At 40.1% G+C, this 14,009-nt stretch overlaps 2 protein-coding genes across 2 annotated transcripts; both read right to left on the bottom strand.

The window, feature by feature from the left end:
* Window positions 1-5,737: 5,737 nt before the first annotated feature.
* LOC121053973 (probable calcium-binding protein CML21) lies at window positions 5,738-6,681 on the bottom strand. The gene has a single exon (XM_040522712.1). It carries the CDS (start codon window positions 6,619-6,621, stop codon window positions 5,962-5,964), a length of 660 nt encoding a protein of 219 aa, XP_040378646.1. The 5' UTR covers window positions 6,622-6,681; the 3' UTR covers window positions 5,738-5,961.
* Window positions 6,682-11,253: 4,572 nt separating this feature from the next.
* On the bottom strand, window positions 11,254-12,443 carry LOC102709550 (calmodulin-like protein 2). The gene has a single exon (XM_040522610.1). It carries the CDS (start codon window positions 12,179-12,181, stop codon window positions 11,570-11,572), a length of 612 nt encoding a protein of 203 aa, XP_040378544.1. The 5' UTR covers window positions 12,182-12,443; the 3' UTR covers window positions 11,254-11,569.
* Between the last annotated feature and the right edge of the window lie 1,566 nt (window positions 12,444-14,009).

Below are 14,009 nucleotides of genomic sequence, written 5' to 3'. Positions count from 1 at the left end.
CCACCTCACCCCGGCGCGGCGCGCGGATTGGCCTCGTGTTGGCTGGCGTCACGGCCGACTTCAGCTGTATTGGGACAGCTCGGCGCCGCCCCGCGCCGCGGTCGGGTCGGCTCGACTCGGCCTGGCCGCGCGGTGCTGCGTACAGCCAGGCGGCACCGCGGCCGCCGCTAAACTTGCCGTGGTTTTTTCGCGGCTGCGCGGGACGTGTGTCCCGGCACGCGTGTCTTTTTGTTACGGACTCCGTCCTAAAATAAACAAATTTTCATGTTTTTATAGAATTTCTGACTCTTCGTCTATTTTAAAAAAATTTATGATTAATATTTTTATTGTTACTATATGCTTTACGTGCAACTAATTTTTTTAATTTTGTAATAAACTTTTCAAATAAGACGGATTGTCAAACGCTCGAACTAGAAAACCCAGGAATACTCTTTTTTTTCTGATATAGTAGTACTCATTTTAAATAATTGCCACTGCCTACTTTTTATTTTGTTAACTTTACTCGCTTTTCTTCCTTGAAAGAATATTGTATATATTTAAAATATGTTATATCGACGATGTGTAATATATATACAATTATATAATTTTCTCAAATAGTTAACTACTCGTTTAAATGTTGTTAATGGTTAGAGTTAAAACAATAATGGTAAATGGGACGAGCAAATAAATATGAAGCAACAATTGTCGTCTGACACATTATCTATTATCTTTCCGCTTATGTTTAAACCAATATTTAAATTTTTAATTTTAAATTTAGAGTTAAATTTTAAGGTTTCTCTCCAAATTTATTTTTTCTCATTAGCTTTTGGATTTCTAATAATGTGTATATACATATATCAGTTTTATTTATAAACTATTTTTTACTTACAAGTATATTATTTGACTTTTTCAATAAAAAGTAACCCTATTATGTTTGGGATTGCAAGTTGATCATGAGGAGTGTCTAGATGCCGTACAGCGTCATCGAGTGTGGACAAATTAAGTTAGTGGGGGATAGTTGTTGGTGCTGCTGTGACAAAAAGCAGCATGTAAAATGAGGGGGAGAGGAGATAAGCACGAGTAGTACAAAAGAGTAGATAAGCATGACTCACCGGCATTTATCGTTTTGTAGTAGTGGTATCCGTTAAAGCGTGGGGCTAAATTCAGTGGATGCCGGATGCGAGACTGGAGACTCGTTGGGGTGGTCAGTGGTCACCGTTCCGGTAGGTGCAGCAAGTATACGACCTGGGAGTACTCCTACTCCGGCGATGCTCATCCGCGTGTTTATTGTTTTGTATTGCGTCGGGGACGATTTCCCCCCACGTTACTTGGAACCAAACCATCTCATGACCGAGAATGCCCTTTTCCTCCATCTCAGGACGAACACAGCGTCATAGAAAATCATCAGATTCAATAATCGTACCGTATCATGCATGTTCGGCGTGCGTCGAGAAGATTCCCCATCTAGCTCACGCCTTGTTTAGTTTCCAAAAACAGTTTTAAAAAAAATATCGAATCTTTATATCTAAATAAAGCATTAAACATAGATAAACTAAAAAATAATTGCACAATTATATGAGAAATCGTGAGACGATTTTTTAAGACTAAGTAGTCCATAATTAGCCATAAGTACTACAGTAACCAATATGTGCTAATGACAGTATAATTAGGCTCAAAAGATTTTTCTCGCAGTCTTCAGGCGAGCTGTGAAATTCTTTTTTTATTCGTGTCCAAAAACCCCTTCCAACGTCCGGTCAAACGTCCGATGTATTATTGCTGCAAAAAAAATTTGCCATCTAAATACCCTCTCGGCATCCCCTATTTTATCAACGGTTATCCCATCACTTCCCTATCCCTAGGGCTAATCTTTTCGCTTCTATCTATCTTTACTGATCAGTATTAAAGCTTTTAATATAAAATTTAGAATTGATTTTAGGTTTTTCATCATAATTTTTATTTGTAAACATGTTATTTGTATTTTTTCTATTTTAAAAACCAAGTGATGGACCCATTAATTTCGTTTTGCACTGTTGCTTTGGCGGGTAGGAGCGCACACGTGGTGCCCGAATCGTAACTGCTCGCCAGGCAGGCGGGACACATGCCGACGGGACGGAAAGGCGGAGCACGCGGTCGGTTTGGCCGCGGACCGGCCCGGCTCGAGCTCGGCGACACGGCGACGAGTCGCGGGCCGGCGCGTGGCGCGCGGTCGCGTGGGCGGATACGTGTCCCGCCCCCGCGCCGCTCCGCCGGCCGCGGAGGACGACGGCTGCCGCTGCTACGGATTGCGAATTTGTGATAAACAAAAAGCGTAAAAGCGAAGGGTTTTTTTCGGCTCGATGCGCCGCGGCGCGCGCACGAGGCCAGGGGACACGCGGCCGGGCCAGCGGCACCCGGCGCGTGGCGGCGTGCGGGGCGTGGCGCGTGTTGCGTCGGTTTCGCGGTCGCGGACTCTTTTTCGACTCGATGGGCGGCGATGCGTGCGCAGACGTGGTGGGATGCCGGCGATTGCATGGCAAGTTACCCGTGCCTACCCAACACATGTGTTTCCTTTTGCTAGGATCGGGGGCACGTTTTTCTCTCCTACGACTGATTGAAGGCCGCGACGTCGAGCTAGCTGTGCTGGGCGTGCGAGATTCAAATTTTCTGAATTTAAATTTGGTATTAAAAACTTAAACTAAACGAAAAGTTAAAAGATGAGGACGTGAGATTCTCGTATATTCGCATGGAACGTACGTGCTTAAATACATTTTGGCCCCTCCGCATTGTGTATGCATCGAAATGAAAAGCAAGACGCGAGTCAGAGGTGAACACATCACGCAAGTATTGCCGTCAAGTGTCCCAGCGGCGCGTCTCGCCCCACGCAGCGTGATTACGTTCCCGGCTCAGAACGCAGCGCAATTGTGGCAGTCGCGGCCCCACGAGCTCTACGTGCAGCGCGCGGCGCGCATCGGTATCCACCGCTCGTCACAAAGAGAGGCTTGACCGCTTGACGCACGCTTTCCTTTCTAAAATTAATATGAAAATTTAAATATTTCTAGAATTATTGATCCTACCAATAGTCGTACTAATTACATCTTATTTAATTTAATTTTATTATCACATATTGTCGTATCTACGCATTCCTTATTTATTAAGAGAAAGGATAAATTTTTAAACTTAATATATAATAAAAATATAAAAATAATTATATATTATGAAACGGAGGTAATACATATGAGATGAGCCTAAGCCAAAGACCACGAAGAAACTAATGCAGATTGAACAAACCTGACATCGACGATTAGCAGCAAAAGCTGCAAGACACATGAAGCACATACAACTCGACACTAGACTGAAAAGTCTGTCCTTTCAAGGGAATGCGAGCCAGCAAGAAAATCAGCGTGAAAAGGTAGCTGACTTTGTTTCAAAATAAGTTTAGCTCCATTGCATCTTATTTATTTGAAAAGTTTATTTGTAATATTATTGTATTAGAGTTTCTAAAAGTATAATGTGACGTATACATTAGAAATAGGTAAGGTTGGTAATTATTGTAATGATATTTGATAAATTAGAGGATGTTTTAGTCTTTTTTAATTGTATATATATATATATATATATATATGATGTGTGAAAAATAAAATTATTTTGGAATAAAAAAGCAGCAAATTACGAATTAATAGCGTTCTGGTGTCTTGATAGCTGATCGTGGATAGCAGTTGCTAAGTGCCAATAGCGAAATCCAAAATTTGACCATGAAATTATATTATATATTAATAATAACATCATGTTTCACCTAAAATTTAAGTGGGTGATCGTTTGACTTCAGCATATTTGTAAATGAAAAATTAATTTGTAAATAAAACTTTTATATATGTATTCTTAGTTATCTAAAAATAAAGACTATAAGACAAACTACGATTAAAAACTTAAAAAAACTTAAATTAACTCTATATTTAAAATTAAAATTTTTAAAATTTAGCTTATAAACATAGATATAAGTGAAAAGATGGACCATAAAATTTTAGACCAAATGCTTAACTCTTAATACACCTTTAGCTGCCAAGCAACCTCCTCTATGCCCAGGCCCAGCCTCCACTGTCGACCACGCAGAACACTGTACAGGTGGATCTAATGTGGGCCGCACGTAACCGAAATAGAGTTCCACCATAATTAGTAATACGGCCCAATACGAATATGACTGGCCCGTCTGGTGTTTCCCCTTGGGCTGAAAATGGTTAGCTCTCTAATCTACCGGCCCAGTCTACAGGTGCTTGGTTTGTCAACCTAGCATGCTGTGGGCCCACTTAGCGCCGTTCGCTGCTATTCAATCTTTTTAAAAAAAATTCTGCTTTGAATCTGGACGACGATACAAGGCCTCTTGGGAAAAATTTTTGGTTTTGTTTCTCACATCCGATGTATGGAGATATATTTAAAGTGTTAAACAAAGTCTAATAATAAAACAAATTATATATTTCGTTAGAAAACTGTAAGACAAATATATTAAGTCTAATTAATTCGTCAATAGCAAATATTCCTAGCATCACATTGTCTAGTTTTAAAAGATTCGTGTGATAATTTATACGCAATCTACATAATTGGTTTTTTTTTGCCTTCATAATAATTTATGTATATGTTCAGACACAATCCGGATTCTAGAGGAAAGTTAGAGAACTACCGTGCTGTAACATTGGATCTAGTCTTAGCTGTTTGATCTACAACCAACGCGTCGGATTGATCGCTACAGCACCGATAAACAGTGAATATGCCACAGTCGTTTTACTGTTTTTACTGTAACTACAATATTTAAAGTTAGGGTATTGTAGCGTAAGACTTATTTTACCGTGGATTGTGGTGATTTTTGTTAAAAACGGCAGATAATCCGGATTGGTTCAGACATGGCCTTGATTTGACCGAGGAAGCAAGAAAAGAAGCGTGTCGACGGTCAGGAAACACAGGATTGCACGCCAAGGCTGCAAGCATTATCTGGGCCTTGTTGGTTAAGAAACCACTTTCAATCGAGTTTTTCAAGTTTCGACGCAGCTTCAACACCAATGTCAAAACATCACACAGCCCCGTCGCGGATTTGTTGCAGGCATTAATCCACCACAATTTTTATCTCAATGTGTCTGAGTAGTATTATTCAACAGCTAATGACATAGGCTATCGTCGTTTCGTAGTTACAAGTGTTTATAGCTGCATTCGTTTTGGCACGTTAGGCTAAATCTTTTCTTATTTTTCGTTAGCACGCTTTTTAAACTACTAAATAATGTATTTCGTGCAAATAATTTCTATATAGAAATCATTCTAAAAGATCAAATAACTTCATTTTTCAAATTTTTAATAAGTAATACTTAATTAATCATGTGCTAATTATGTTTATCGTTTTTCGTGCTGCTAATTAGCTTTCGTGGCCCTTCGGTTTGAAGGCAGCCTATAAGCCAAAATTTAAATTATATAACTTAATTTTTGGGTTTAGTTTTGTGGTTTTTTCATCGTGTTTTTTATAACTTTCACTTTTAAGTCGCTATGGACACGTATGTAAAAGTTTTACCTGTAAATTATTTTTCGTTAGCAAAAACGTATTTTTCACTTTTTCTTTAGAAAACAAAACGATGGGAGGAATAGTTGTTAAAATAATCGATGGATTCCTGATTATTAACTATTACTCTATATATATGTTTTACGATATAAGATTTTTTAAGTATGATCTAAATTCATATTAATATAAAATATACGTTCATAGAAAACGTCCCGTAATATAAAACGGATGGAGTGCTTGCAAAGAATATTATTGGACTGGTTAAACAAACACTTTGCTAACCGAGGACATGAAACTCAGACACTCAACAGGATGGACAAAAGGTGATTATCAGAAAGTCATCAGCCAACTTTTCCGATCGACAAAACGAGTAATCAAAGAAAGTAATAAACGGTATTCCAGTAATTTAATTAAACACTAAACTGGTATAGTACTGGAAACCCGGTGTCGTAGCTGGTGCGCGCCTAAGCCGCGTTCTCCATCATGGCCCGGAACTCGCGGAAGCTGATCCGGCCGTCGCCGTCGCCGTCGTACGCCGCGATCATCCTCGCGCAGTCGCCGTGCCGCGCGCCTTCCTCCATGCCCAGCCTCCGCAGCACGGCCCGCAGCTCGCCGGCGCTCACGTACCCGTCCCCGTCGCGGTCGAACACCCCGAACGCATCCCGCAGCTCGCCCTCTCCGGCCACCTTCTTCTCCGTCAGCTCCTCCACCGCCGCCACCGCCTCGCACGCGCCGCACGTCTGCTGCTGCTGCCGCCCTCGTTCGTCCTCGTGATCCTCCGCCGCCTCCATTGCCATGCCGAGGCTCTCCATCACCGCCGCAACGTCGTGGCGCGACATCCCCGCCGCCGCCGCGCCGCCCCTCCGATCATCATCGCACCGCTGGCAGTACCGCCGCGGAGGCCGGACCACGGCGTCGTCCACGTCGCCGCCGCCGCCGCCGCACCCGCCCCGCGCGACGAGAAGGCTGACGAGCGCGCGCGACACGGTGCGTATGCCTCTGACCATCGCCATGGCGTCCTTGACGATCGGCTTCAGGAGCAGCATGATCAGGAGAGACGACACCGACACGACGAGACCGCCATGGATCGACGCCACCAGCGGCCACACGTTCGATCGATCCATTGATCAAGAACCGCACGTACCGATTAGCTAGCTAGTCTATATGTCCTAGAATCACTGCACTTCGCGTGTTCTTTGGTTTGCTCAGATGCTGCGTCTCCTGCTGGCTGTATATATATATATATAGATAGATAGATGGATAGCTTAGCTACATGGCTTCCATGAATATATGGAAGCAAAAGCGATGGAAGTTCGCGGCAATCCATGGTAACACATACAGCAGTATTGAGTCAGATATATTGGCATGTTGTACGTCATCTTTTATCAGTTTCCGGTTTGTTAGAATATGTATCGGATACTAGTCTTAATAGGTTAAGATTAGGGGTGGTAATGTGCCTAACCTTTTTGTCTATCAAGGAGGTTTGGTTTAAAATAGGTTGAAAATAAAATTGTATAGAGTTTTGAGCTAAAAAAATTTAAAAGTTAAGTAGGGTTACGAAAGAACCTGAGAGTCTTGGATCATTACCACCCCGGCCTAGTTATAGTTGGGCATGGAGTTGTATTATGTGCTAAGCGTGGGTGAGAGTCGGACTCTGTAAACCAACGAGTGTCACAATGTAACCAAAGTACACATAGACACGCAGAGCAAGGATGGCGGCAAGGCCATGGATCCATAAACGGCTAGATACTACGTTGATTAGAGAGGAGCACTTATGAATTAGCTAGAGTCCTATAGATTAGGATCCTTTGTTATCATCTGACATGTCTAAGTTAATCAATGTTTAGCAAGATTAGAATGTTTACTTGCCTTTCTGCTTTGTTCGACTAATAACTTTTATAACACAGCGGATGACTTCGTGATGCTGTCCACCGTACGTCCTGCTACCGGAAATGCCACGTTAAGTCAGGGTCAGAAGTTGCCAGGCGATTTCACCTGAGATAAACTAACGCTTTGATTATTGTACCGTTACTCTGTTAGTAATTCTGCAACTTATTACACATCTCCGAGTCCATGCTACTGCAAGTATCGGTGTCATTTTCGCACTAATCCTGATATTTAATTTAAGCACATCTGCACATGCATGTATGATAAAGTCGCCGTTTACTGGCAAAACTCCAGCACATTGATTATCCGATGGATATCCCTAATCTTCGAACAGACAGTACTTACGTAAGCACAGATCATGTGATGACGTAGTAAGATGCAAACGGTAATATGAATTTTGTCCGGTGTTCAGTAGTGTTCTTTGGAATTTAACCTAGCTATAGCTAGTGTCTGCTACTGCAAATTGTTGAAGCTCTAAGCTCAAAAGCACCATTCTCTTTCTGAATTCTGAGACAAAGATGATGTGCACGTATAGTCATTAGTGTGTAAACATGTTGATTAATTTGTGGCGGATGGCATGCATGCATCGGCACCATGAAGTGCAGGGCCTTTTCCCAAACCATCTGTCGAATTTCAGGTAGTGTAAGGTGGTATTTAGATTGGAAAAATTTTTGAAAGAAATATCACGTCAAATGTTTAACCAGATGTCGGAAGGGGTTTTCGGATATGAATCAAAAAACGAATTTCACCGCTAGCCTAGAAACCATGAGACGAATCTTTTGAGCCTAATTAAACCATCATTAGCACATATTGGTTACTGTAGCACTTATAGTAATCATGGACTAATTAGATTTAAAAGATTCGTCTCAAGATTTCTTCCATAACCATGTAATTAGTTTTTTGATCCATCTATATTTAATACTTTATTTAGATATACAAAGATTCGATGTGATGTTTTTGGAAAAAAAATTTAGAAACTAAACAAGGCATAAATTTCTTCACTCTCACTATCTACGGAGTTGCAAGCAAATTCACCATCTTGTGCGTCAAAAATTGCGGCTAAATGTTTCAGTTCCAGAGTCGTTCAGAGGAGTTCGGAGTTCAGACTGAGCAAGAGCTAGCGGGGGAGCGGCTCGTCCGGCACTCTGCCATATGCACTCTCCAAAGTCATCTCATCATCATTAGGATAATTATTTTTTTCGCCGAATAAACTTTACTCCTCCGTCCTAAAATAAAACAATTTTTCACTTTTTTCTTTCAATTTTTGACTCTTCATCTTATTTAATTTTTTTTTGTGATTGATATTTTTGTTTTTATTAGATGATAAATTATAAATAGTACTTTACATGTAACTAATTTTTTTCTAATTTTCTGAAAATTTTTTAAATAAGACAGATGGTCAAACGTTGGACACGAAAACCGAAGAATTTGTTTTTCTGACAAAGTAGTAGTTGATTAGAGAGATTAATTAACCCTCACGTAGGAATAGGATGGTACTGCATGTGGAAATTTCGCCAGCAAAACTGAGGTGGTGTTTAGTTTGCAAATTTTTTTTGCAAAAACATCGCATTAAGTTTTCGGATACATATTTGAAGTAAACAAATTTCAGATTCCGGCGAGAAACTACGAGACGAATCTTTTGAGCCTAATTAATCTGTCATTAGCAAATGTTTGTTGTTGTAGCACTTATGGCTAATCATGAACTAATTAGGCTCAAAAGATTCATCTTAAGATTTCTTTCGTAATTGTGTAATTAGTTTTTTGGTTTATCTATATTTAATGTTTTATTTAGACGTTAAAAATTCGATATGATATTTTTGAAAAAAAATTTAGGAACTAAACAAACCCTAAACACACCTGGGATGCCCCAAAAGACGGATAAAGAAGTCAAGAACACGTCAACGTACGCGCTCGAGTTGACTTGAAGTCTTCTCCCAGGACCAGGACCAGGGTTCCCTTCGACATGAAACTGACATGTATATCCTGTCAAATCTAAACTGACGGATGGCGTAGGTTGCTTGTTAGCTTGTCAGGAGTTGTAGCTAAAATTTATTTATCGAGAAAAATCTAAAAAATACCGTAATAAATGTCTAAGTCCAAGAAATGTTATTGACGTTTGACGAATGCGAGTTCTAAAAATACAAATAAATTTGTCTAAGAAGTATATGTTTCCGTCTACTTTTTATCGTTAAATGTAATGTTTATACTATAGCGTTTCACGGAAAAAGTTGACGGAACCCTAACGACGATGACATTTTTTTGATAAATTCGTTTGTACGATGATATTTTGTAAAACTCACGCTCATCGATTTTATTTCTTAGAATGAAGTATTTGTCAATGATATTTGTTAGATTTTCTCTTATTTATTTATTGAAATAGAATTTTAAAGTTGATCTTGAGTATTTTTTGTTCTGGTCTATCTTTTGATATTGGTTTTTAAACCACTAACAATATATATAAATTAGTACTTATTATTACTTAATTTTCCAGGTATTCTCAGACATGGCATTCTTGCACCGTTTAGTCCACCCTGGGGACTCTTATGTCCTATATGTAATCTATCCATATGCTCTGTTTATTTTGTTTATGCTATACGTTACTGAAATATTTTGGAAATTGAACTGGTGATGGTGATTCCGCGCAAACACGGGCACACGGCTACCGTTCTGTTCCTGTCGTCCCAATATCAGAAACGAAAGGAAGATGAAATCATTTACAGAAAGTCTATGTACGTTCCCACAAAGAGGCGAGAGACACACTCACTTTTGCCCTTCAGGCCCTTTTAGTTCTCAAATTTTTTTCCTAAAAACATCATATCAAATTTTTGATATATAAATGGAGTATTAAACATAGATGTAACAAAAAACTAATTGCACAACTATGGAGGAAATCGTGAGATGAATCTTTTCAGCCTAAAGGTCATCAACATGTGCTAATAACTGATTAATTAGGCTCAAAAATTCGTCTCGGAGTTTCTTGGCGGAATCTGTAATTTGTTTTTTTATTTGTGTCCAAAAACCACTTCCGACATCTGATCAAACGTCTGACGTGATATTTATTTTAAAAATTTTCTCAGTCTAAACACACCCACAGTGTGTGACGCTACAACGGCAGAAGCATTGGTGTATCTATGGCCGATGCATCTAGCTGGTGAAATGGGAGTTACAAAGCTAATACTCGCGACAAATAGCCTTGTAGTAGTTCGGAAGATGATGATAGTCGACGAGGAGATCAACCGATCGATAATTATTAAGCTTATCTTTTTGGATTCGTAGGTCAGCCAATATGTTTGCCTATCTTAGCGAAGGAATGTTGTGCTAGCGATTAGCAAATGTAAGGTCCCATTAAGTTAATATCTGTGTAATTAGAACATTTTTACCGAATAAAGTGTTAACAGCCTAACATATCCCTAAAATTACAAATTAGTATTAAAACTGCATTCGGTGCTAGCTAATTTTTTATATTTCATCACAGTACTTCTAAAGCTGAAAACTGAACTTTAACCTGTTACTTCATAATCTTGGACATAATGCTGATAATTAACAGTGCCCTTCGGTTGTTGCTTCTGATATGAAAATAGTGATGAGGACGAAAAAGTAGAAAAAAATAGATAAAACAAAGCAAGAGAAAGAAGAAAAGCAAGTAAAAGCAAAGCTATAAAAAACTGAAGGTTGCTGAAGAATATCTCGGCTTTGAAGGAAACGACGAAAGCCTACTGATGAAGTAAAAGATATGACAAATTAAAGCAAGGCAAAACAACATGAACATTAATAGTAATATGATCCTAAATTAATTGTTTATACCACATATAATATAGAAAGCCACCATGATTTTCATATTGTAGTAAATCAGCATAACCATTCTGCTATTCATTCTGTCATTCTGCTAGCAAGGAGCTTAGCGTTAGTAAATCCTGAATCCTAAGCTTTGTCAGGAAGGAGTATATTACATCTGACATGGCTATTCATCCTGCCATTCTTCATTTTTGTTGAACATACATGCTAATTCATGGATATGTAATTAATCGAAACGAAAGACAACAAAAGTAATTGAACATTTGTGCAATTCCGAGCTGAATTCAACAAAACATGTCGTAATTAAACATCTCACTGCTATTTGGGATACTGAAATAGCTGCTAAATACTCGCACTTAAATCGGTTGTAGTATTAATTAAACGAGGTGTCTAAACCGCGTTCTCCATCATGGCCCTGAACTCTGGGAAGCTGATCCTGCCGTCGCCGTCGCCGTCGTACGCCGCGATCATCCTCACGCAGTCGCCGTACCGGGCGCCCTCCGCCATGCCCAGCCGCCGCAGCACATTCCACAGCTCCGCCGCGCCGACGTACCCGTCCTCGTCGCGGTCGAACACGTAGAACGCCTCCCGCAGCTCCCCCTCCCCGGCCACCTTCCCCTCCGTCAGCGCCTCCACCGCCGCCGCCGCCTCGCACGCGCCGCACGCCCCCTCGCCGCCCTCTTCGTCCTCCTCCTCCTCCTCCTCGCCGGTCACCAGCCCGAGGCTCGCCACGACCGCCGCGACGTCGTGCCGCGACAGGCCGCCTCCCCGCGCACACCGCTCGCATTGCCGCCTCATCGGCGTCGGCGGCTGGACGGCGGCGACGAGCGCGCTGTCGTCGTGCGCGAGGAGGCCGAGGATTGCGCAGGAGGCGGATCTCAGGGCCGCCCTGGACATGAGGATGGCGTCCTTGACGAGCGGGTGGAGGACGAACCTGATCAGGAGAGACGACACCGACACGGCGAGGCCGCAGTACTCGATCGTCGCCACAAGCTGCGACATCTTCTCACCACTACCAAACTTCCTCTTGCTCGTCAATTCGCTAATATGAAATTGTGATATCGCGATGTGTTCTTGCAATCTTGGTAGCTATCTAGCTCAGTTTGTTCGTCATATATATATAGGAAGAGGAGATGATGACTCGTGCATGAGCTACAAAGCTATCTTGATGATGATGGGAGGCAAAAGCCATGGAAGTTCCCGGCAGCAATCTGTTGGAACGATAGCAAAGAAGCAGAATAATTCAGAGGTTTCGCCGTGTGTCGCATGCAATACTCTGCTGCTGCTGCTTATGCTTAATTTGGTTCTTGTGGCTAATTTCTGGGATGTTGTCTACTGACACGGCTCGGTGTTGGGGTGTGGTAATGGGTCTAACTATTTTGCCTATAAAATTTAAAGGTCGGGTTTAAAACGGGTTGAAAAGAAAATTGTATAGAGTTTTGAGCTAAATTTTTTTAAGAATTAAATAGGGTTGTAAAAGAACGCACGGATATTGACTCATTCTAGTCCGGTCTAACGGGTGAGAACCACGCGCCCACTAACCCACGCGAATGGCCCTACAAACCTATAAAATTTATATATACAATTTCTTTATTTATGGTGTTTATAGGTATAAAACTTCGTCTTTATATAAAAAGGTTTGTACGTAGAAAATTTATTGATAGAAATAAATTTAACATCTAGAGTATTCAGTAGATAAAAACATCTACATTGAAAATAAGTAGAAAGATAGATAGATATATATATATATATATATATATATATATATATATATATATATATATATATATAAGGATTATACACTATTACACTAAAAGAATTATATATATGTATAAAGTTTATATATAGAAAGTTGTGTTCGCGTGGATTAGTGGACGCGATCACCCATTATTATATTCGCTGACCGAGCACTAACACAGCTTGAAGGCTTTCTGAAGGCAATAGAGGTACATGAAGTTTCCTAGCGATTTCTGGCCTGAATATGTTCAGAAGAAATACATGAATATCTTACTTTTACGGGCAGATTTTAAGAACAGACAAAGAAGATTCACGACGAAGAATGGAATGATATTGAGTACTAATCAAATACGCCACATATATAACGGATTGCCGTGTTTTTTAGTTCCAGCAAAAATATTTTCTGGGTGATTTGAGGATCAATCTGATCAGTATATCATGCATAATGTAAGAAGAGACTGTTAGTACTGAACTTGACCTAAATAATGTTGACTTAGCAGAGTCAAGTTCTACATGGTCAAGTCAACATGAGTAAATTAGAGTACACATGGCATAATCTAGATTAGTCAGTCTGTCACCCAAACAGGGTGCACCCAAGGATGCTTTCTTTTGATTTTCACCCTAATTATTGGCTCAATAAGTGCATTACAATTAATTAATTTGTACTACAAGTGTACAGAACATTAACCTTAGCAGGTTCGAATCCATGCTCTTGCAAGTGTGCATGTCCTTATCATTATCCGCTAGCAAGAAACTCCCATGAAATTTCTAGAGTTAATTAACCAAGTAATATATTCAAGGACATCGTTATCCTTATCTTTTCGTTTTTGTTTATAACCAAATTTAAATTTTAACTTTAAATTTGAAGTTAATTTTAGAGTTTTTTCATCATAGTTTATTTTCTAACATTTATTTTTAGATCGCTAAGAATACATGTATAAAAGTTTTATTTATAAATTATTTTCTATTCATAAATATGATGTTTGTCTTTTCTATGAAAAAGCCAAACAATTCACCCCTGGTGAGTTGCCTTCTTTTAACACTAAACAACGATCCCTAATCTGCATATGGATAATAGACTATGTAATGAAGT

This window comes from Oryza brachyantha, chromosome 3, assembly GCF_000231095.2.
Source record: "Oryza brachyantha chromosome 3, ObraRS2, whole genome shotgun sequence".
NCBI lineage: Eukaryota > Viridiplantae > Streptophyta > Magnoliopsida > Poales > Poaceae > Oryza > Oryza brachyantha.
Note: the sequence above shows the minus strand (reverse complement) of the source record. Positions and strands in the feature narration are given on the sequence as shown.

Bases quoted from the DNA above. Each gene is read 5' to 3' on its own strand.
- LOC121053973 (XM_040522712.1), bottom strand. From the start codon at position 6,621: ATGGATCGATCGAACGTGTGGCCGCTGGTGGCGTCGATCCATGGCGGT.
- LOC102709550 (XM_040522610.1), bottom strand. From the start codon at position 12,181: ATGTCGCAGCTTGTGGCGACGATCGAGTACTGCGGCCTCGCCGTGTCG.